Here is a 23,531-nt window from a genome sequence, read left to right as displayed (position 1 = left end):
ACAGCAAAATTAATTTTGTACCAAGCCACTAAGGAACAATGTCCTTCACCTTTTGTCATGTGCAGAAATTGAAGTTTTCATAAGGCATGTTCCTTCACCATAAACATATTGCAGCCATATTAGGATTTCATTTATAACAGTTTATCAAATGTTAGTAAATGAATGGATGTTACAACAAATGAAAATTGTTAAGACCATTCCATAGATCAGATCAAACCAAATCTAAGATGTCCTCATATCTGAGACATACTACATATATTTAACAATTGTAAATGTTGAACTCATACATAACATGAAATACTGATGAGGCTCATATTTCAAATACAAATTCATTTTATCACCATCTTGCACCTGTGACTTGTTTTTATATTCATCATTGTGGCTTTACTTCAATTTGTTCCTCACATGAGAGAGAACCCATACCAAGGTACCCTATTCAGAAAAACCCTAAAACACATTTTCTATGAAATCAATAGGTACTACTTCCCACAGTAGATAGCTTAATTGAAGACAAAAAAAAAAAAATTCACCATAATTCTGCTTAAGAATGTAAATTGGCATGGAATCTGGCCAAATTACAATTTTAATCTCCAGGATACTAGGGCTAGAAGGAAAATAAAACTTCCAGGTAAAATCTTAAGTCAATTTATGTTTTTAAAAGAAACATAAGGAAGGAGAGCGTGCTCCAGCTTTGCCAGAATTTCCACAGTACTAACAAAACATTCTCAAACCAAAAAATTTACAGAAGACTGACTTTCAAGTCAGCCCTGCTCACTTTTCCATTCACACTAAGTCATCACCTTCACATCCCAAACATAAATGGGACCTTTAGAGTATTTCTCCTTCAGTAACTCACAGACTTCAGGTATCAGTGGAACAGCTTTTTCCAATGCAATGAATACACAGCTGTGTGACAAGTGTCTATAACCTGACAGCATGATGACCTTTCACAAAGGACTGACAAAGTAAACACTCATCTTATCTTTGGGAAAATTCCCAGTGTGTAGCCTTTATGTTTTGTGTCTAAACACAATGCCAAAATTACTTAAGTTACAAGGGTCTGCTTCTCTCCAAATGCTACATCATAATTTAAAAATTAAAACATCCACTAAGTGATACGAAAATAGTAAAAAAATAAAAAAAATAAAATCTGCTGAAACACCATTACTTAGAACTATTTCATTCAGTAAAGGATAGAAATCCCAACATTTTCATTTTATAGATATGCAGTATTAGAAAATTTCCCTATTTGTCCTGCTTAATACAAAAGCAGAGAATATAAAATCCACTAGCTGTTTAATTTCTTAACATGATACTATCGTAACTTTTAAGTTACTTCACACAGTAGGAGGACTCAGCTGGCAGAATAAAAAGCTTCCCATTTGCTACACAATTCTCTTCTGACAGGCTTTTCTCAATTAATTCAGCAGTTTCTCAGTAGGCTATAACCCCAGATAACTGAGTTTTATCCACTTCTGAAGGAGAATTCCTTACTTAACCATCTTACACTACTTTTACAGTGAAAGAAAGTTCACTGCAAGCTTTATGCCCCAATTTGGGAAGTAGAAAATAAGGAGTGAGAAATAAGCAGTATCTGTAACTATTGTACTATTTGTTATAACATCCTCTGCATGAAATCCCACTTTTTATCTGCCTGAAACATTTGACTCCTATCTTTGGGAGGAAAACAAATAGTATAAAAAGGTACTACGCCTATTCTGTATGAGAATTTCTTCTTCAGTTAAGTACTCTGGGAAAGTGCTCACTGCACGCTAAGTATAACTGGGTTTGCAACTCAAATAATGTCTTTGTCACTAACCAGGGGTTCTAAACTGCTTGAAGTACCAATTCTTCATTATTAACAACAGTTTTTACAATATACAGGTGCACAGTGACAAAATAAATTTACTTTTTAAGGAAGAAGAAAGTGATGTAAGTATGGTGAAGGAACATACATAAGATATTAGACAGATGATGATGATTATGTATGAAATGGAGTGAAGGTATTGCAATTACAGTCAAAAGGGTTCACATTCAGGGAATCCCTGAAGAATGGTGTGGTCATCAGATGTGGGAGTTTCTGTTGACATCAGCATCACTTCTGCTTGGCACCAGAAATAGTTTTAAAAGCTTGCTGCACTAACATATTAGATTATCATTGAAGGTATGAGTTGAAACAAAGGCTTATACCTGCTGAAAGAGAACAAATTGATTTTAAGTAGAAAAATATCAATTGAACACAAAGACTGAACTGTTACAGCACAAATCAAAAGAATACACTTCAAACACAAATTTAAACAATGAGATGATCAATTCTAATCAATCCAACTTGCTACTCACAAGTATGACACAACTTGCCCTGTCACAAGACTAAGCACAAAACACAACTGAAGAAAACACAAAAGTCTCAAGCCAAGAGGCACACAAGGAGTGACTAGAACCATCTCCTCCTAGTCAGAGACACTGACAGCTGGCTAGCAAATTCCCAAAAGTTAGATAAAATCATAGAGAATAAAATAGCACCTAAGAAAAACTGACAGAAAAACCCTGAGATCACATCTAATCAAGAAAAACAGTGACATGAAGTAGTTTTCTCTTCACATGCCTATACATAAGAATATCAGCATACCCAAACAGAACTCTAATCTTCTGTAACTCCTAAAGTACCCAGTAAAAATGTACTGAAGAAAACAGATTACTTGCATTTTAAGCATGCATCTGGCATCTTTGGCATGTATAATTTCAAATGCCAGAAGAATAACCTTATTCTTTCCATTCATTGATAAAAGGTAAGGCAAAAGCTAAACAGTAAGACATCAGAGATGACAGTAACATCTGGAGTTTCTACGTAAGACAGAAATGCATTTTCAAATTACAATTATCAATCTGCATGTTCTTTACAGATAAAAAGTACACAGGAAATTGTTTTGAATTTCTGTTACAGGGGTGCTGGCCCAGTCACCATACGACAGGAACAGCTCTTCCCAGACATTCAGTTGAGCACATCAGCTCTCAAATTTAAGGCATTTAGAAACACTGTCCCTAAAACTGGCAGTCTAAACACTCTAGCCCTGGCTTTCATGGACATGAACGGCTGAATTCAACAACTACCAGGACTAGATGTGACACTGCCATCACTGAAGTATTATGGACTGCTGTAAGCCTACTAGAGGCAAAGGCAAGCTAGAACACCATTTCCTGTATCCATTATGTTTCTTCCAATTGTGTTATATACACAGAAGCAAAAAGTCACATTATCAGGGTTCTAAAAGTACAAGCTCAGTAGTCAGATGCTCCAGATCCCTTACTGCTGAAAGAGCTGCAAACATTATAACTAATTACAAAGATAAGCCTTAACATTTGAATTACATGTATAATACTTGCTAAGTTTTAACCTTGCAGCCACACAGTTTTTTTTGAAGAGTGTGTTGACTATACCCTTCATAAGACAGATAACTGTCAGCCATTGTTCCAAGACAGTTAATGAACAGAAAAGTCAAGATTAAGGTAGATACAAAACAGTGAAGATGATCTACTTTTATCACTGTTCTGTGAAAACAGTTTTTGCAGTACCTACGTATTCAGGTCAGCTAAACAGAGAATGTACTGACTGAGCAGAGCATCTTTTTTTAGTCACATCAACACATATGCCCTAATAGATGAATTATCAAACATGGACACTTGATTTTTTCTTTTAACTCTGTACACAGAGAACATATAAGCCACACCACACAAAAAAATATTGGTATTTCAACTAAAGTTTAAGATCTGATGCACTTCAACATGTCATTTGGCTTTAAACAATAGAGGATGCAATGGCTTTTTCAATCAAGTGGTTCTTGAATTTGTAGTTCTTAAAATTTTTATCCAGCACTTTTACCTGTTCCTTGATGTCTTGCAACTGTTGCTGCAGCTTCTGTACATCTGCATTGACATTAGTGTTGTCTTTGTCCTTCTGCAAAACTGGAATGTTTCCACTTGCTGTAACATTAAAATAAAATAAAGATGTGATTACACAGCAATCTAATGAACGAGGAATAATTATTTCCAGTGTCACAGCTATAATTTTTCAATTATCTGAAAAAAGTGTCAGTCAAGCACCTTTGACAATCCAGTTAAATTCACTACACCATCACTACAGCTCAAGAAAGAATTCTTTAGGTTTAGTGGCAACACTTCTTTGACAAGTATTTCCATAATAATGATGCTTGTAATCCCTTAATCGTCTCAGAATTCTTAATTGTCAGTGAAGTTCCTGACATGAATATTTTTTGCACATTTTTAAAGAAAAAAAAACATATTCCTTCACATCAAAATGGCTTCTTTATCTACAGAGATGATTCTATTTGGTGTTCAAAATTGCCCAGGTGTCTTGTGGAAGTAGTTTGTTCAAAATTTGTACAAGCTCAGATTAATATTCCTATATTTGACTGATCTGGGAAGCAATATTACTTCATGAAAGAAAAATTGTCAAGTCTTAAAGTTCCAATGTGAGTACTGAAAATCTGATTTTAATGACTATTCTTATATTTATCTATTTCAGAACATTATGACAAGAATGAGCTAATATTCCAATTCCTATAAACTCAAATGAAATACTGTGTACCACATATTTGTGTACACAGAGCAAATACTTCATTAAACTACTCAAGTAAGTTACAAGAAGTTTAAAAACTAGTCATAGGAGGAGATGTAAAACTGGACATTCTCTCAGGAAAGTTCCTTGTACCTAGATGCTACTCACCACTCCTTCAGAGTACCAGAAATAAAAAAATATATTATTTGCTCATTTGCACAATCACAGACAATCTTCAGCTTTTTCTTCTTAGAGCATTTGTAAGTGGCCAAGTGATCACATCTGTTTTGGATTCTACTCAAAATGCTGGATGCAACTGTCCAGTGAAATGACTGGTGGTGTTACAACATTTGCTGCGACCGATGCAGAAAGCAGTGCAAACAGCAAAGGGATACCTGGGTTAACACTGTTTTCATTAAACTTTTTCTCAGAAAGGAGAGAAATATTTAGATCATTTAAGAGAATGAGAATTAAGTTGGTGGAGGAACATGAAAGAGTATGGGCTCTGGAGTCACTCACAAATATCATCACTGGTATCTTCTGTACCTTTCCCTCCGCAGCACATTATGAAAGGCACCCTTCGCTCAACCACTGCCCGACACTGTACACATTTCTTCATCAGGCTTGCACAATCTGAGGGAACAGGAATAAAACAACTCTGAATCTTCCCACTTCATTTTTCTTTTTTTCTATCCATGAGTTTGTTTATTGAGAGTAACTATACAGCAAAGACTTAACAGATACTTCTAATACAAAGAACTACTAGAGTTTATCTTCACATAATTTTCTGCAAATCACATCTAAACAATGTCCTGTTTGAGATTCAAAGTAAATCTATTAGCGATCTTTTAAGATATTTCAAGTGAACAGTTTCCTCTTTCTCAAATGGATGTCTAACCCACAAGAATTACAGAAGTCAAAAGGTAATCACACATTTGAGACCAGAACTTCCAAGAATGTCCTGGCTACCTGCTTTTTTCTTTAGAGCAAAGGATCTCACTACTGTCCCAATGCTCCAGGGGTGAAGAGGTGCAGCTCTTTACCCTTAAGAGTAAACCTACATCTCTTGATACAGTTCTAGAAAGGGTGCTGTAATTTTTCTACTAAAGGCAAGTTACTGTCTCATAAATGCTAAAAGGTTACTGTGAATCAAGAGTGGGTCCTATAAAATATATTAATTTGAACACTCTCTAGTCCTGCTTGAACAAGACACCCAGAAAAAAAATCTGGAGAGAAATCATCTACAAGTGTTAAACCTTTTGCTGTCCTTGTTACAGCTTATACTTGGTAATGTGTACTGCACTGCTGAAATCCTTCACCACAGTAATCAATCTTTTTGTTGTCTTCTTTCCTGGGAAATGATTCAAAAAAACTTCTCTCATCATCTTTCAAGTGCAGACAGTGAAAGAGGCCAGATCAGGCTAACTATAGGCAGTGATTCGATGTCAGCTGCCTCAGCCAGAACAGAGGAAGAAACCAGACTACTTTAGCAAGTCCAAGTAAGCAGTTACTCATGGGAGTGATTACCTTCCCTCTTATATAGATTTTCATCAATAAGGACTGCTCTTCTCTAGGGAAATGACCCTTCAACAAAGCCCTGAAATGTCTGGAGACAAAGTGATAGCTGCATTCTCATCTACATGGAACTCAAAAAAATCAAAAAACTTCTGAAGATCTCCCATGTATTTTTTTCACTACACAGGATAAATCAAAGTGAACCATAACCGGTGCTTAAAGGTCTATGATGTGACTTTGGGGGAAAAGTCAGCCCTTGTGCAAATCTGTAGATTAGTAAAGAAGCATATTAAGTATTTATTTGCGATTTCTAAAAAAACACCATTTGCATATCTGAATGCCTTCAAAAAGCTGCAATAAAACAACAAAATTAATTCTAATTACTTCCAAAGTGTTAATAATATACACCAGGCTTCTATAATGCAAGAAAGCTAACTCACAGTTAAATAATTCAGAGGAAAGAGCATGCACTTTCTAAATTTTTGAAAATCTCCAATTATTACCAGCATGACAAATAATGCCAAAGTTCTGACAATCACCAGACCACCAAGTAAACTGAACCTGAAGTCAGGCTAATAATGAGCTTTTAGCAATCTGATTAAAAACATTCTATTTTACTTCAAAAAGAGGTCTTGTAGTTACTTACTCTCACAGGCACACATATGACCACAAGGCTGGAAGAGCACTGCTGCCTTTTTGTCTGAACATACAACGCATTCTTCAATCTGTAAGGAACAACACACACATGTGAGCAAAGTCTATCTCCTGCTCTCTACATTAATTTGCAAGACACGTGGGCTTCAAGAATCTCCATCTAGTGGGTTTTTAAACTAATTCAGCATCTCAAAATGCAACTTAAATGAGTTCTCACACTAACTTCTAAGAACAGGTACTTGCTGGCAATTTTTACACATTCAGTTCAATGACAAGCACAGAGATACAGTTAGGATAGTATACATTTCTTTTTCATTTTTCTTTTGTCCTTCTTTATTCCATCACAGATACTTCAATCAGGGTTGATCAGCCTGGAGAAGGGAAGTCTCTAGGAAGATGTTATTTACAGCCTTTCTGTACTTAAAGGAGGCTCATAAGAAAGATGGGAACATTTTTTTTTTTTTTTTGCTGGGCCTGTTGCAGTGATACGGGGGGTAACAGTTTTAGACTAAAAGAAAGCTGATAAGGACTAGATACAAGAATGAATTTTTTTATGATGAGAGTCATACAACACTGGAACAGGTTACCCAGAGTGGGGTAGATGATCCATCCCTGGAAACATTCAAGGTCAGACTGGACAGGGCTCTGAGCAACCTGATCTCATTGAAGACGTCCCTACTCATTGCACGGTATTAGATGTCAGTTACATGACTGATTTTAAAGGCCCCTTCTAACATTCCATGATCCCATGAAATTCACTTAAAAGATACTTTTACTGAAATGTTTTAATATTCTGGGTTAGGGTTTCTCAAGTCCTTTTATGTGAGAGCTGTATATATAATGGAATCATTGAATGGTTTGGGCTGGAAAGGACCTCAAAGACCCTGCAGTTCCAAAATCCTTGCCATAGGCAGGGACACCTTCCACTAGACCAGATTACTCAGGGCCCCATCCAACCTGGCCTTGAACACTGCCAGGGATGGAGCATATACAGTATGATCGTAGATCTCACATGCAATCCCATTTATACTGGCCTGGCCCTCTTTCAGTTCATAGAATTGTTGTCCTGATTCATTCATTTCTTAGCTTTAAAGAAAACTTTAAGAGAAGTATTGACCAGATATTCCAATCTCTCAAACTAATTCAGCAAAAGAAATCAAAGGAAGGTTATCCACAAAGCTTAGCTTTCACCTGGGAAAGCTGATTTTTACAGATTAGCTTCTTTAGATGGATGAGTAAAGGCAGAACCCCTCACTTTGCTGCTCCAAATCACCAAGTGGCAGAATCCTTTCACTGGCTATAAAGAAAGTCTAGAGAAAAGGAGCTCCCATTATGTTAACATTTGTTTTTTGAATATACACAATGCACAATAGTGAATAGTATAAGAATAAGAGAGTGAGTAGTAAAAACAGTGTAACTTGCTATTAACAATTGCTATACTTACTCTGAGATGGAGGAAAAAACATACCACAGAAGCAGACTAATTGAATATGTTTGGAAAAGGTAAAAAAACCTAAAAACCCCAAACAGTTGGCTTTCCTAAAAAAAACCCCAACCAAGCAAAGGAAAAAAAAAAACAAACCAAAAGCCAAGAAACCCAACCAAACAAACTCACAAAGCCAACACAAAACAAAATATAAATCCAACTGCAGAACATGATTTCTATTTTTTAACAGCTAAAAAAAACCCAAAACCAAACAAAAAAAAAACCCAACAGGACAAAACTAGGTGATTACAAGGAATAAAAGAATAAAAGAATGCTCAAGGGGGATGCACCCACATAGCCAAAACAACTTGGGAGTAACTATTTGAGAAACCTTGGTCTTCAAAATAGGGCATGACTGGTTGATTCTCTGAAGGAAAAAGACAGAGTAATGAAATTCATGTTTCCAAAAAAAAGAAGTGAAAGCTGAAAATAATTATTAACTACAGAAACAAGCACATATGAACTCAGTTTACAGGCAAATAATCTTTTAAGCAGCCCTAAGGAACAGAAGAACTCAAAATGACTGAGGGAAATTATACTTCAGAAAAAAGCAGCAATTTATCTCAACATGAGGAAAAGATGCCATAGCAGGGGGGAAATAGTCTATTTCAATAAAGCATCCTCAGGTGACTCTATTAGGAACTCTGAGGACCTGGACAATAAAGACATTGCAAGGCTAGGAGAGGCAGGTATGAGAAGCAAACAGAAAAGAACAAGATATCATTACAAAGCAAAATTAATTCCATCCAGTGAGACATGTGTAAGGCATAATACCACATAAAAGAAGATACATATTTCCTTTTTTTACTTTTCCATTATAAAAGAACGAGAACCAACAAATTTCACAGGTTTTTACCTTTGTCCTAGACTGAACTTGTTCTTTACAGATGAGGCATTTTTTCACCCGTGGTGAGCACAAAGAACACGTGGCAATGTGGCCACATGGGCCAAACAGAGTATCTCTCTTCATGTCTGAACACACCATACATTCTTCTAAGGTTTCAGAATCATTGTTGATCATAGACGGGCTTCGGGAACCAACTTGGCCACTACAAAGAAACCTTGCAGTCAAACTTTTAAGAATTAAAAAACCCACTCAATTTAAAATGCAAATCAACTGGCTGCTTATATACTCCTATGCACTCGGACATCACTGTATGATCATAAAGCAATCTGAACTGCTTTTTCCAAGAAGCGCAGCTGACACTGCAGTGCAAGGCATTGTGCAGAGACAGGACAGACACGCAAGTCAGGCTATCGTGAATGCAGAAAGTCCCTCCCTCCGGTGCTAAGGGCTTGCTTCACTGGCAGCGAGGTGCCTGTGGCTCCGGGCACGGCCCCACGCGCGGCAGCGCCGGAGCCGGGCCGGAGATGCGCGCCGCTGACCCGCAGGGGGCGCGCGTGCCCAGCCCGCCGCCGGGGCCGGGGACCGCCGGGGACACACAGACACGCACACTCAAAGGAAATACGCGCCTTACTCCTTACCAGGGAGCATCAATAAAAATGTCTTGTATGTCATCTCTTTGTCATTTTAAAAGTACAGTTTCAATTTCATTAAAGATGAGAACCATTCGTGGCAACAGGGGTGGAACCTAACTAGGACAAGGTGAATCATCTGATATTCCATGGATCCAGTAATATGATATTTCACTGAAATTGTAATTCCTAAAGACATCAGACCTATCCCCTCATTCTCTTTTCACAGAATCATACAGTTGTTCAGATTAACAGGTACTCAGTAGGTGACCTTCTCAAAGCAGCATCAACACTGCATTCGTATCACTTTATATTGGGCTTTGCCCATTTCAATCATTAAAAGTTGTACATACAGAGATTTCACAACTTCCCAGGCTGACCTTAGTTATTCTTCCAGGGATTTTCCTCCAATGCCCTTGTGAAGTTCTACCAATCCCCACTGAGGATTGTCACCTTCCCATTCTCCCCTCCCTCATATGAATACACACTAAAGTCCTCTAAGACTTGGGTAACTTTCAATTAATGTATTTGCGAATAGCATTCAGTGTACCATAAAAACCTAAAGAATTAAAAGCAAAAACTAAACAACCACATACAAAAACCCCACCAAATGCCCAAATTTGTATGTTTGAATTAGCTATTGCTGATTAAAGTCTCAACATTTTAAATAAATCAGTTAACTTGTGGAAAGCAGAGATTTGGAAAGTGCGTACTTTAGGAATACAAACCTGACTTTTTCTTTGTGACACTTAGCCAATGCTTTGCAGAGGCTGGGATCAGGGCAGAGATCGAGAGGGGACTGACCCTTCTTGTTACGAATGCCAAGGTCAGCCCCATTGGCTGCCAGGAAGCAGGCAATAGATGCAGCACTCTTCTTCTCTGCTCCTTGAGTGCTAAGTCCCATTATTAACTGAAAGAAAACAAATATGTCAGCAAGAAAGATTCTCTAAACTGTTAAGAATCGTCTGGCTGAAGGAAAGCTACTTGGCATGCACACATGCACATCTATGCATAAATGTGTAAGCCCAAGGAAGCGTCTCTAGAACTAAAATCAAAACAATTGCTTCATTTTGAGGCAGCTATATTCAGCTTTCCTTTAAGGAACTAAAATTCAGCGAGGAAGAGTAGAACTACCGAAGCACTAAACCTCCTGCACACCTATACTCACATGTGAAGTGGCTGTCCTTCTATGTAAGCACTGTAAAGGGCAAAGTTCCAGTGGGTATATTCAGAACACACTTCAGTATATACTCAAATTGCTGAGTTCAGACAAAATGCAACCACCACACTTGGACTGAAAACACAGTTGAGCAGAGAAATGAATGCACATCTACTTTTAATCCAGCTAGTAAAGTACCTGCCCAAGAAAGTAACTGAATTTCAGTCCTTCTCAACCTGAATGGGTTAAAACTCACACTGTCCCTCTCTGTCTAATCACATAAAGCTACCCTGCCTTTAACAGCTGTTACTGTATCCTTGTGTTGCTGTTTCACAGGTTCAGCTAGCAACACTAAGAAGCCTCACTACCACAGCCCAGCCAGGAGTGGATCCCCCTACTCCAGAGCGTTCTGGGCCTGCTCCCAACATCTTTTTGTATTCATGCATTTTATCTGATCAAGCTTTAAGTATAACACAGACTATACATAACACAGAACTGCTGGCATCACTAAAAATCACTCAGCAAACTATACTACACTGCATTCAAAGGAAGAGCTTTGGCAAAGCTAGGGCAGCTCCAACTCAAGAGATCCCAGTTGGCTAAGGGAAGCACTTTTTAAAACCTTAGTCTGTACATTTTTTCTTAATCAGAAGTTCTTATATCAATATGTATCACTGAGGCTATAAGACTCTTGAAGGTCACTTTATGAATTCAGATACTCCTCCTGCATTCTTCCTCACGACTAGGTAAGAACAGCACAGCTCCAAAGGCTTTATACCAGGAAAATCAGTAAGTTATGGAGATGTTCAGATAACAGAAAATCATCATTTATCAATTGAGACCATTTTTCTGCACTTCAATTACAGCATTGGCTGAAGCAAGGGAGAGATTTTATCCAGCTTCAGTCCTGGTACTTTGGACCATATCCAGCCAAGGCAGCACAACACCCAGTGAAACTGGTTCACTCCAAGGCTGGCAGAGTCATCATGGAACAATCATTGATGCTAGTTACAAAAACCCTGTGTCCTAAAATGGCTCTGCATGCTGTACAATTTGAAAATACCATGACAATGTTGCATCCTATGACATTTCTCAGGAAGCATGCAACTTTTCAGGCACAAAGAATGAGAACACCACAAAACAACCCAAGCACAAAATATTCTCCATTCTGTCTTAGAGCCCAGTATGGCTGCAGCAAGCAAGCATAACTCTGAAATCATCCACACAGGCCAGTTCCAGTCAATTCACCAGTGAGGGAGAAGTCTCAGCATAATCCATGAAAACTGGATAAATATCATCTAAGTAATTTTAACTAGTGAGCTACCTTTGAAGAAGTGAACACTTTCCATTAGTTTCTTTCTTTTAAGTTAGGATTTAGGCAGTGGCATCACATAAAAGCATTTAAAGAGTCAAAAAGGCACCTATGTTAAAATAAATTACACAAAATGACCCTGGGAATAATACATTTATTTAGGATAAAAAGTAGTCTAGGACAGAACAGTGCATCTGCAATAAAGAAATACAAATGACTTTTTTTGTGGTGGTGGAAACTTCAGAAAATTTCTCCTCCTCTCAGCTGCACAATCACCACAATATGCTGGACAGAAAATTTAAAAAATCAGTTTAAGAAATGGGGTTCACTGCTTATAGCCTTGAGCACAGAAATTTTTTTTTGAATGGTACCTAAAATGAGTAGGGGGTTCGTGGACTATCAAGATTGTTCACTACATGCATTTTAAATAGAGTATCAAAAAATCAACTGAAAAAACCTGACAAAAATTGTTTTAGGTATAATATAAAATATTGGAAGGAATTCACAAGGATCCTCAAGTTCAATTCCTGCCCCTGCAAAGGACAGCCTCAAGAATCACACCAGGTGCCTGAGATCATTGTCCAAAAACTTCTTGAACTCTGGCAGGCTTGGTGCTGTGACCACCTCCCTGGGGAGCCTGCTCCAACAGGCATAATGCTGGCATTCAGAAGGAACTATTAAAAAAAGATTTAAAAATCAATGCTAAAGAATGCATTCATTTTAGTTCCATTTATGAAGTTAATGATAACCAGTAAAAAGTATTGTTTCATATTTTAAACAGTGGTCAAAATAAAAAGTAACAAATCATAAAATTACAATGAGTTGCTGTCCAACCAATTTGATCAGCTATGAAAAATCCCTAAAATCCTGCAAGTGAGGTTTTTCTTTTCAGTTTATTCAACTGAAACAAAAATAGAAATAATTATTTGCTGAAGTATTATGTACTATAAAGAGGGACCCTACAGGCCTCAGTAGGTTGGAATCTCCAAGATAGCAGTCCAAAATAAATTAATATTTAGCCAAGCAAAAATGAGCTCTAAAATACTAAATATTTACAGAGATGTTTTGCTATCACACAGCCTAATGAAATCTGACACATTTCCTAATCTTTAAAGGAATTAATGAAGAATAATAAAATAATCACCCAAAACAAACCCTCAATTTAAGTAACTGCATTTATGAAAAGAAAGCCTTACTGATTCCCAGGCTAAATTATTAATCCTATTTATCTCCTATTATGAATCACCTGTATCTGCAATTCTACAAATTGTTCTAATGTGTCCTTGCATAGCTTTAAAGGTTCAGATGCCTGCACATATTTTCACAGCTTTGATTCTGTCTTTGCTGATGCTCAGTTTTGGGCCAAAGGTAGCTTAATATTTAAAACAGTTTAATGGTAAAATCTAGTTTGTAGAATTTTTACCTTGCTGTCATTTAAGTAAAGGTAGATAGGTACAGGTATTATTCTCATTTACTGTTTTCAAGATAATTTGATTTGTTGATCACCCTAGAGTGTTTTCAAGTATATTTACTCCATCTTTTACATTTCACGAAAAATGAAAACAAGCTAGTTTTTGTCTCTTCTCTGACAGAACTTATTTTATCCACACCACTTAAACTTCCCAAATTTGTTAGTATGGCAAAAAAATGAACAGTAGTTTGATCACACTAATAAAGGAGAGGAGGTATTGGTTGATCGTGAGTTTTTATAAAACTTTAGAACATTTTCAGGTGATGAGAGAGATAGTGATGAGGGAACTTTTTTCTTTGTTTCTCATGATATCTTTTGCCTGCTCTTTGTCTTATTACTTCAGTAGATTTTTTTTTTTTTTTAATTGCACTTTTGGTTTAAACCGAGGATACCTATCAAATGAAACAAGAAATAAAACTTTATTCTCTAAAACATAAAACCCCTCCAAAGAGAAGTTTAAAAGATGATGGTAAAAATCCCTGCTTCTTCTGTTAAAACCCTGAAAACTCAATACAAGCTTCATTGTGGAGGCCATTAAAAAGACCAGGCAGAGAAACCAATTTATGAAATGCTGAATCTGAGGAAAAAATTTCATCTCCCTTTCATTCACTTCACAGTTAAACACATGAACACAAAGTATTCTAGAGAGCTCTCACAGAGTCCATTTCAGATCATGGAAACAACTGAGCTATAACCACTCTTGTCTCATTTATAATGACGCACACATTTTCTTACATGTCATATTTCAAATCTCTTTCAAAGCTTATTCCAATATATTTCTGTGAGATTAAGTAACCAATTAGAAAAAAAAATTGTACACTAGAATAATTGTTTTGAACAAGGACTTTATGAGAAGTTGATGTTTTTGTTTTTTTCTTAATGAAATGCAAAAACAACAAAAAATGTTTCTAACTTTAAGCCTCGGTTAAAATTATAAAAAATGTTACAGTGGTAACTAATGGTTCAGGAGAACTGATCCACCACTATGTTGTGCATCTTTAATATCTAAAGAAAAAAGTTGTTTATTTTCCTCAATCTGCACTGCTTCATAATTTTATTTCTCTATCTCTCAGACAAACTATCAACTTCACCTCTGCATATGGGGTTCACACAGTTTTTTGGGTGTGAGAGTTTCTTTTCAGTAAAACATTTTAACTTTTATTACCTGGAGGCTTTTTGACTATTTCCTTACTACAGCACAATTTCTGAAATGAATTCTGTCAAAACTATACATATCAATAAACATACAAAATTAAGAATGCCTTGTTCTAACAGAATATACTTTCAGAAAGTTACAGAAGCAACTAAGCAATTAAAGCTATAAAGACATGCAAGATGCTGAATCACAGAAAACTATTTCAGTCTTATTCTGTACTGTAACACTGTTTAATTATCTTTCCAAAAAAGCTACTCTGATTTTTTGGCAGCCATACATGTTCACTATAGAAGAGAAATTTGCAGAAATATTTTTGAGCTATATAGTCCTCTTTTTCTTCAAAAAAGGTAACGACTTCATGTGGAAAGCCACATATAACAATATGATTTCTGCTACACTGCAGTTTAATGCAGAATGTCTACATAAACTTATGCTGCCAAAAACCAGTCCAACAGTACAGAACTAGACAAAGAGACAAATACACAGGGAAGGGAAAAAGAATAAATAAATGTGTTTTATTTACTGTGTTCTTTGATGGCTCCCAAGCAGTATCTACCTTGCCCACGTCTTGCATGTCTTGGAGTTGGCGGAGCTGTGACAGGGTGTGGTGTCTCAGGGCCTCATGCAGGGGAGTATCCCCATCTTTATCCTGAATATCCAATTTAGCACCTGCACGGACTAAGAGCTGGAAAGAGAGAACACAAATTAAAAAAACAAAAAAAACCCCAAAAAACAAGAAAACCTCCAAATTTATTCCTTTTTGAACTAATTTCAGGAAATTGTGATTTAGAATTCTCTACGAGGTTCAAAAGGCCTACTCCTATCTTGCTACAATTCACAATTGAATTCATTTAAAATTATTTTCCATACCTGGAGCCCAGCCCTAAACCAAAGCATTTATCTGTCTCAAATATCAAGCTTATTTCAGCAGAAGACTAAAACTTGCCTGTGCTCTGAGTGCTACAACAGACACAATTTCAGAGGATTCTTTCTTGCTCCTTAGAATTTAATTCTTATAAAACAGCCTACAAACAATGTAATGCATTACAGCAATAGGTGCAATACTTAAGAATTGTATATATCCTTTATTATTATTAGGTTTCAGTGACCTCAAAAATCACCACTTTCACACCATGCTAAACTTTACAACTTAATTTACAGCGTCTTTGCATTAGCAAAGTAGTTAAGCATGTACTTTGGTTTACCCTAATTCAGAAGACATAAAAACCAATGACACTATTAAAAACTCTCTCAGAACACTTTGGAAAGTAATGAACTGTAAGATTCATCTCTAAGGCTAATTTTAGACACCCATTCCTGTTCACATGACACAAAAGAAGCTCAAGGCTGCACAGGCCCTCCTATTCCTATGGCCTTTGCATACAGCCTTTCCATAATTTAATCCATCAGAACTTTCTTAAATACGCTGTTGAACAAAACAAAGCAACACATGCTAACAAAAAAATACTAACTGCCCCTAAAAATTAAACCCTGCCACTGTTGCCATTCAGAAACCTGTAGGCAGCAGATGAGGTTTTAACTTTAGTTTTTGAGCTTCTGCTACTCTGCAAAATTGGGATTAGCAGTAGAGACAAAACGCATAACCTAAAAACAGGAATACACACAGAAGGATCTCCCTCTTTGGAACCCACATGCTTGCAAGGAGCTCTGTTTCTCAGAACCAAAGAACCTCAAACTTCAGAACAAGCTAAAAGGGAAATAGCTTATAAGGAATTTAAAGCCTAATTTTCAAGGAAGTATCTGCCTGCAATTATTTGCAGCTTACCATTTCCCCAAGCTTTTCTTCCACAAGTGAAACCAAGAAAACCAGCTGATTGTTGACATGGTCTACTCTGAACTTCTTACACTCTCTAAATGGATTTACTCTGGCCAAATTTCCTTTCTTGTATTCATATCTCGTGTCTGCCACTAGCTCTTTACTGCTTAGAGTTTCTCCTGGAATCCAGAGTCTTTGCAGAAGTTCTTAAAAAATAATTTTAAAAAAGGCAAACCACTGCCCTTTGTCATGTCAGTAGGACTTTTAAAAGAACACTGCTACCTTTGACCACTATTCCACAAATGCCTGAGGGTACAAACCCAGCCCTGGAAGATATCCAATAGGAATTAATTTTGAAATATGGAGCCAACATGTTCTTTGCATGGCTGCATGAGCTATTTTAGGACTTCTTAAAGTTAATCCAGCTCTGAAAAATGGATACTCGACAGGGCCATTCACTTACACATTCTCAGATATAAGCATATCAGTCAAATACACACTAGTTCTTCTACATGCCTACCTTCCTGCTCATCTGCTACATTAACATTGTATTCCCAGGTACTCTGTAAATTCCAGAAGGGCACCAAGAGTTCACCAAACACAGCTGCCAAATAGCTTGCAGGATGCAAGTGGCACTGACTCTAGGAAATCATTCTTCTGGTAGCAAGCAGTTCCAGATATAGGGCCATATCACATGTTTCACTGTAATGGGATCACACCCATCAGCCCTCAGAGAGGGAGAAACTTTATGGCAAAATAACACTTAATAGAATGCAGGTCTGAAGAGGGGAGACAATTCTGTGTAGGCCTGAATAAGAGACAGTTTTTTCATACAAGGTAACTCTACAAAGACAAAAAAACTAAGCCAAAGGCCAGGGCCAGATTGATGTATTCACTCTGAGAGCAGTGAGTGCTCCCTCTGAGCCTCAGAAGCCCACAGCAGCAAGGCAAAGAGTCACACAGGTCCTGCATGAAAGTGCACACAGGCCAGAAACAGCAAGCTGTGCCAGATCCACCCTTCCTGTGCTAGTAACAAAGCTTTGTTAAATTGAAGTATTAACTTTTGCAACCATGCAAACAAAAATCCAGGATAGCATTCCTTTTACCAATAAGGCATTACTGTTAACTGTTTATAAGTCTCCCAAGCTAAGAGCAGGGAATGTTAAACACTCAGAGATTGAAAAATAATTAAGGTCATAAAAAGATGTTTTGTGTTACAGTTTGCAAAAGCTATGACCAAGAATAATTTCTCATACACCAAAAGGCATCACAAATGATATTTGAAGGTCCCCTTACAGCACCATGAGATTCAGACAAGTAACAGCCCAACACATTCTTCCTTACTAAACAATAAGGGATGCTAGAATTGGCAACCACATGGAGGAAAACATAATGTACATGTACCAAAATTTAGCATGCCTCAAGTGGTGTTCATATTGCCGACTGACCTTCTGTGCAAGTTGGCAGACTTCTGAATTCACAAAATCCATCAAACAAACATGCAGTGACTATATGTTGTCAAATAATTTTCTAAATGTTCATGAAGTATTCATATTTTAACAGCTGCCATCAGCTTTAGTCAAATGCCATTAACCATATGGCTTACTGCAAATAAGATACTTACCCTAACAATTTGTGTATGCTGTCGTTCAACAGCAAGATGAAGAGCAGTTTGCTGGTTAACATTCTGGATATCCAGGTTAGCATTGCCCTGCAAGATATTCAAAGCATTAGAGCATTATGATCCCAGAATTTATCTACAGGCAAAGCAGCCCATTAAGACACTATGATCCTGAATACAATTCCTAGTTAGGGGATTTGAGAACAGAAGTGATTAAACACTTCAATTATTCACTGTACAGATGTTAATCTGTTGAATGAAACTAGGTATCAAATTTTTCAGTGTCTCTGCACCATTAGGCCATTGTAACACTCTCAAAGGTAAGTTTGACCTTTAGAGCTCAACACGTCCTTTCCCTGCTCCACTGCTCCTGCATTGCGACTGCAGGCGTAAAGCAGCCAACTATTTTCATATCAGATGATTAACCAAAGCATGACATTTAAATCCTCCTGAGAAAAGAGTCCTACCTGATGCACCAAAAGTTCAGCCACTTCCACATGATTATTGAGAGCTGCCAGATGTAAGGCAGTGTAACCATCATCTTTTTTCTCATCAACAATCCACGGTCGTGGTAACTTGGATAACAACACACGCATTGCACTGAAAAAAATACACAGAGCTGGCATAAACACCCCTACAATGTATACTGAATGACAACAGAACAACAACGTTAATTCTCAGAACTGTGTAATAGTGACTAAAATAATTTTAATTTTTTTTCAAACAGAGAAAGTAGGTGAAAAGCTGTATCAACAGTTCCAAAGCAATAACTTCATGTTCACTTCCTTCTAGTTAAAGCACACAAACAAACCACACAATGCGTAGAACAATGTGAGGATCAGGTTTGTTTTTTAAGAAGAATGCTATCTAACAGTAAAAATTACATTAAAGAAGTATTCAAATGAATTCTAAAATGTAGAGAAAAGAATTTTCTCCCTCAAAATCTTTAAGGAAAGTGTCCTTTATATAAGTATTTAATGACCAAGTTCCACTACATTAGATATCTTTAAAATTATCACTTTATAAACTGATGCCATGGGCTTTAACAGTTAAAACTAAGTTTCTGAGAAAGAAAATGGAGCAAGATATCTTAACCACAGACAAAATAAATGCCGAAACTGTGAAGTACTAGTGGGATATTTTCTCAACATATAATGGTTGAGTATAACATACCACAGCAGTGTCTGGTAGTCAGAAGGTAGGATGGGGAAAAGTAACTTGAGTAGTGCAAGTATTAAAGCAGGCAAAAAACCATGAAGTCCAAAGACTGAAGGTTAAGAGTATTAACACAGCATATTAAGGCTAGATAAACAAATTGCTCAATCTTGTATTCTCTGAGAAATACAGTTTTCTTAAGCTTACATATTTTCACTTAGCTTTTGGAATACATAAGTTACCAAACTTAAACTCCTTATTGTCTTATCTTTATAAACAGCATATGCAGCTCCCTTATGACAGCTCCTTAAAGACAAATACAAAACCAGAAACCGCTACAATCCTGTGCCAAGAAACCTCTTCTGTCATCTGATGTTTCCCTACTGTTGAAGGAACATGCTATATACAGAAGAAACAGAGCTTCTGCACAGAATTCAGACTTTTAAAATCCAAGTAATACTTGCTAATGCAAGTGGAATCATCCATTCACACAGTGCCTTTCAAGGCAGATAATGTATCTGATGAAGCAGTTTTGCATTAGAGTACTGGTATCAAAAATGTGGGATCTCAATAATCCTCAGAAATAGCCTCATAAACAGCCTCATAAACTAACCTCTCAGCTTTTACTTCTAAATACCTTCAAAGGGTATGAATGAGTGCCCTGTAAGAGCTCCCAGTTCATTTCAATCATCTGTTGCCTTGAATATGCACACTGAGGTGAAGTGCTACTCACTCCTAAGCTCTATTTTAGAACAAGCCAATGAATTTCCTATAAAAAAACCTAAAAGCTGTGTCTGGGCACAGCACACCCTAATAAGCCCTCCTTGAAAACAGAGAAGTCTGTGAGGTAGACTACTGTACCATCAAGGAAGTGCACTCTTTGCTCAGATGCTCCCATAAGAGTCTCTGCTTAGTGTCTCCATGTTCTCCTGCTATTGAGTGCACAACATAAAACCTCTGGCTTCAGATTTACATTGCAGCTGCCAGAATGGTGTATTAACTGACACTTTCTTGCCCCCAGAATAAGAGTGCCTAAAGGAATCACAATAACCAACTGCATTTTCAGACCACAGGATCACACAAATGAACAGGAAATCAATTGCTACATGATGCATCCATAGCCAGGCTTTTCTGATGTTTGGTTTCTGTCCAGTCTGAGGAGGACATTCTCAGACTCTTAGGATTTTTGTTTTCGTGGTAGAAAGCTTCTCACTTCCTCACAGTCCAAATCATATTGCTGTTATAAAACAGCAAGATAAGACAACAACACTTAACAGATTGTACATTGCTCACTGTGAGCCATTGCTCAGCTTCTATTCATAACGCCTTCTACAGATCTCTCACATGCTAGGAAGAACAGATTAAAATACTTCATAAAAACCAAACAATAGCAACATTAATTCTTTGAGAGATTCACTTACACAGGATTTTTCAAAATAAAGGAAAGTTACCAAAGCCCTATGAAATGTGGCAAAATAAACCAGAATAAGTTGCACTGATAAACATAACTTATTTTGTAATGCCATATTTTCAAATATTGGCACCATCAGAACTGAGTTTAGCTTTAGGGAGGGAGCATATCTAGAGAACAATGGTTTGCTTGGTATCTGGGCATATCACCTCTTCAGAATGCTGGGCTGATATAAAGCACACAGAACAAGACTTCTATAGTGGCTTCCTACAAGGCATCATGTCATGTAAGCTCTTTATCTTCACCTGCCAGGCTCAGTGCTTCTAAAGACCCCATAAAGCTCTAGGGTATCTACTGTGGATAGCCTAAAAATACAATCAAAAATTCTGAAAATTCCCTATGACTGGCAGAAACAATATGACTGTGAGCAACCAGGAAAAGGTGGCACAACAATAACAAAAACAAAAAAACAAAAAAAACAAAAAAACAAAAAAAAAAAAAAAAGAGAACAACCAAGAAATCATTCCTACAACTTCAACTACAACTTGAGGAACAGTATGGAAGGGCATCAACACTTTAATTACAGCCAGCTTGTCTCCAAAATAGCTCAAGTCACTAAACAAGAAATCGTCTTAACCAACTCAATGATATTTTATATCCTTTTCTTCAGTAAGGAAATAAGAAAATTGCCAACTCTACAGATAAATAAAATTTAAAGTACATTGACACACTTTCTCAGATGTCCCAATATGTAAATGTACTACTACTGACACATCTTTAATACATCTCATCTTTGAAACAAAAATAAGAAACCAGCTAACTCAGTATTTTGTATACTGCAAAGAAAAATCACTCACCCTTACCAGATCCTCTTTCAAATCTTTAGTTTTCTGTCTTATACCAGAAAAATTTTTATCTGAAGTTAGACTGAAAAACATTTGGAGGTATCTTGCTTTCAGAGAAATGAGATGCCTGCTACATTTTTGGATGCTTTTAAGATGCTTTGGTCTTACTGGAAAAACAGAAGGACCAGCAAAAGAAATAAGTGGCTTCTGGGTGGAACAGATTTTTATCTTACTGTTTACAGCAAATCATCAGGGCCAGGAACCATCACTCAGCTGTTTCTTTTTTATTCATAAAAAGATTACACCTCTCTTCCAGACCATGTTATATAATGGGACAGCAGGATAGAAAGACTGTTTCATGGAATGACACTTTAAAAGTCTGCAAGATATTAATATGCTACAATGGTAATTTCAGCTCAGTGGCTGCATCCTCCTCCTCCTCCTCATTAGATGAGAGGTACTTTCTTTCAATTTTTACAGGATGTTCTAGAGCTACTGCCAAAATTTTGACAGCTAAGTGGCTACCATTCAGAGCAGAACTCACTGGAACAGACAGACATCATAAAAAGCAACATTAGAGAATTAATGTTGCCAATTACACAGTAATTCTTGATTCACTCTTCCCAATGAAGAATTACAGAAGAAGCTGGGTTGTATTGCCCTGTTTTTAAGATGACAACATAGATGTAAAAACTTGCTTTTATCTTGTATACATGAAACAAACCACAGACTGCTTTCACTGAAGTTGTATTGAAAAGATCAAGAAATCAGCAAATCTATTAGTAACCCTGATCATGAAAACAGCTGAAGAAAACTTTTCAAACTATCATCTTCAGTGTATTCAGTTGTAACAGATTGCATGGCTGAGGAGCTGCAAAGATTATTGATGAAGACCTTAAAACTCTTTATTGAAACACTGAACTTATGCCATCACTATGCTATTCATACATTATTACTAAAGCATCAGCAATAAAAAAAAATTTTTACAGGCAAACTTTGGTATTTGTTGGTCTGCGGTATTTTCAGCTTAGTAGGAAGCTCATAAAGATTTTGAGCATTTTTTAGCAGGATGAACATTTCTAACTTCCAAAAATTTCTAATGGAACAACAAGAGAAAAACCTCAGTGAGAATTTCTGAGGGAGTTATCTGTAAAGCCTTAATAGGAATAAGTAAACTATTAATTCTTTTCTAGGAGCTAAATACGTGCTCAGTCAAAAAGGAACAAGAAAGCTCATGTCTGTACAGGCAACTGAGATGGAGATACCTGCTGCTTTCCCAGGCACAGCTGTTGGGGGTACACTGACTTATACTGCCCAATGTAATTCATCCTCATAAAATGACAGTCTGGACTCTAATAGTTAAAAGTGATTTGGTCAAAGCAACATCCACTAATATGGTGCCACATTCAACTTAAGATGTAGAAGAATAACAGCAAATGCTGCTGTTGCATGCATCTTTATTTAACCTTGCCACATAAGCATTGCTTTCTTTTTTTTTTTTTCTTCGAATTCAAGTTTTTAGAGAATCTGGAACCACAGTTTTAAATATATAGGATCACAGAATCACTTGGGTTGGAAGAGACCTTACAGATATCTCATTCCAACCCCTGTCATGGAAATTCAGCAGCATGAATCGTGCATTTGCAACATAAGATATGCCACAGATCTGAACAATACATTAATTCACTTTCAGCCAGAGCACCATCACACAGAGCATTTATTTCAACACCAGTTACCAACATTAGACATACAAAAAATAAAATTATGATGGAAAGTTAGTATACGATATATTATTCATTACCAACCCACACATGCAGTACTTTGCTCATGCAATTTTTACAGATGCTCATCAGTACTATCTGAGAATGAAACAATAACAATAACAAATTTAATAACAGATTTACTTGGAAAATCTAC

General features: G+C 36.8%; 1 protein-coding gene across 6 annotated transcripts in view; it reads right to left on the bottom strand.

Moving 5' to 3' along the window:
* MIB1 (MIB E3 ubiquitin protein ligase 1) overlaps nucleotides 1–23,531 on the bottom strand; it is a 77,401-nt gene that overhangs the window by 7,091 nt on the left and 46,779 nt on the right. For 2 of the 6 annotated variants that reach the window (XR_013773849.1, XM_079302722.1), the window contains exons 13-20: nucleotides 18,671–18,803; nucleotides 18,207–18,293; nucleotides 15,329–15,490; nucleotides 10,436–10,617; nucleotides 9,088–9,280; nucleotides 6,738–6,816; nucleotides 5,096–5,209; nucleotides 3,881–3,981 (exon numbers count right to left, since the gene is read on the bottom strand). Coding sequence is in view for 5 of the 6 variants with exons in the window: in XM_079302722.1 (XP_079158848.1) it covers nucleotides 3,881–3,981; nucleotides 5,096–5,209; nucleotides 6,738–6,816; nucleotides 9,088–9,280; nucleotides 10,436–10,617; nucleotides 15,329–15,490; nucleotides 18,207–18,293; nucleotides 18,671–18,803 (1,051 nt within the window). In the remaining variant the exon portion in view is untranslated. Of the gene's footprint in view, nucleotides 1–2,030; nucleotides 2,194–3,880; nucleotides 3,982–5,095; nucleotides 5,210–6,737; nucleotides 6,817–9,087; nucleotides 9,281–10,435; nucleotides 10,618–15,328; nucleotides 15,491–18,206; nucleotides 18,294–18,670; nucleotides 18,804–23,531 lie in introns of those variants that run through there. The other 4 variants (XM_079302726.1, XM_079302723.1, XM_079302724.1 and 1 more) reach the window with 4 other exon arrangements.

The sequence above is a fragment of the Erithacus rubecula genome (genome assembly GCF_903797595.1).
Source record: "Erithacus rubecula genome assembly, chromosome: 3".
Lineage (NCBI taxonomy): Eukaryota > Metazoa > Chordata > Aves > Passeriformes > Muscicapidae > Erithacus > Erithacus rubecula.
The sequence above is the reverse complement of the archived record's forward strand: the minus strand, read 5'-3'. Positions and strand labels throughout refer to the sequence as shown.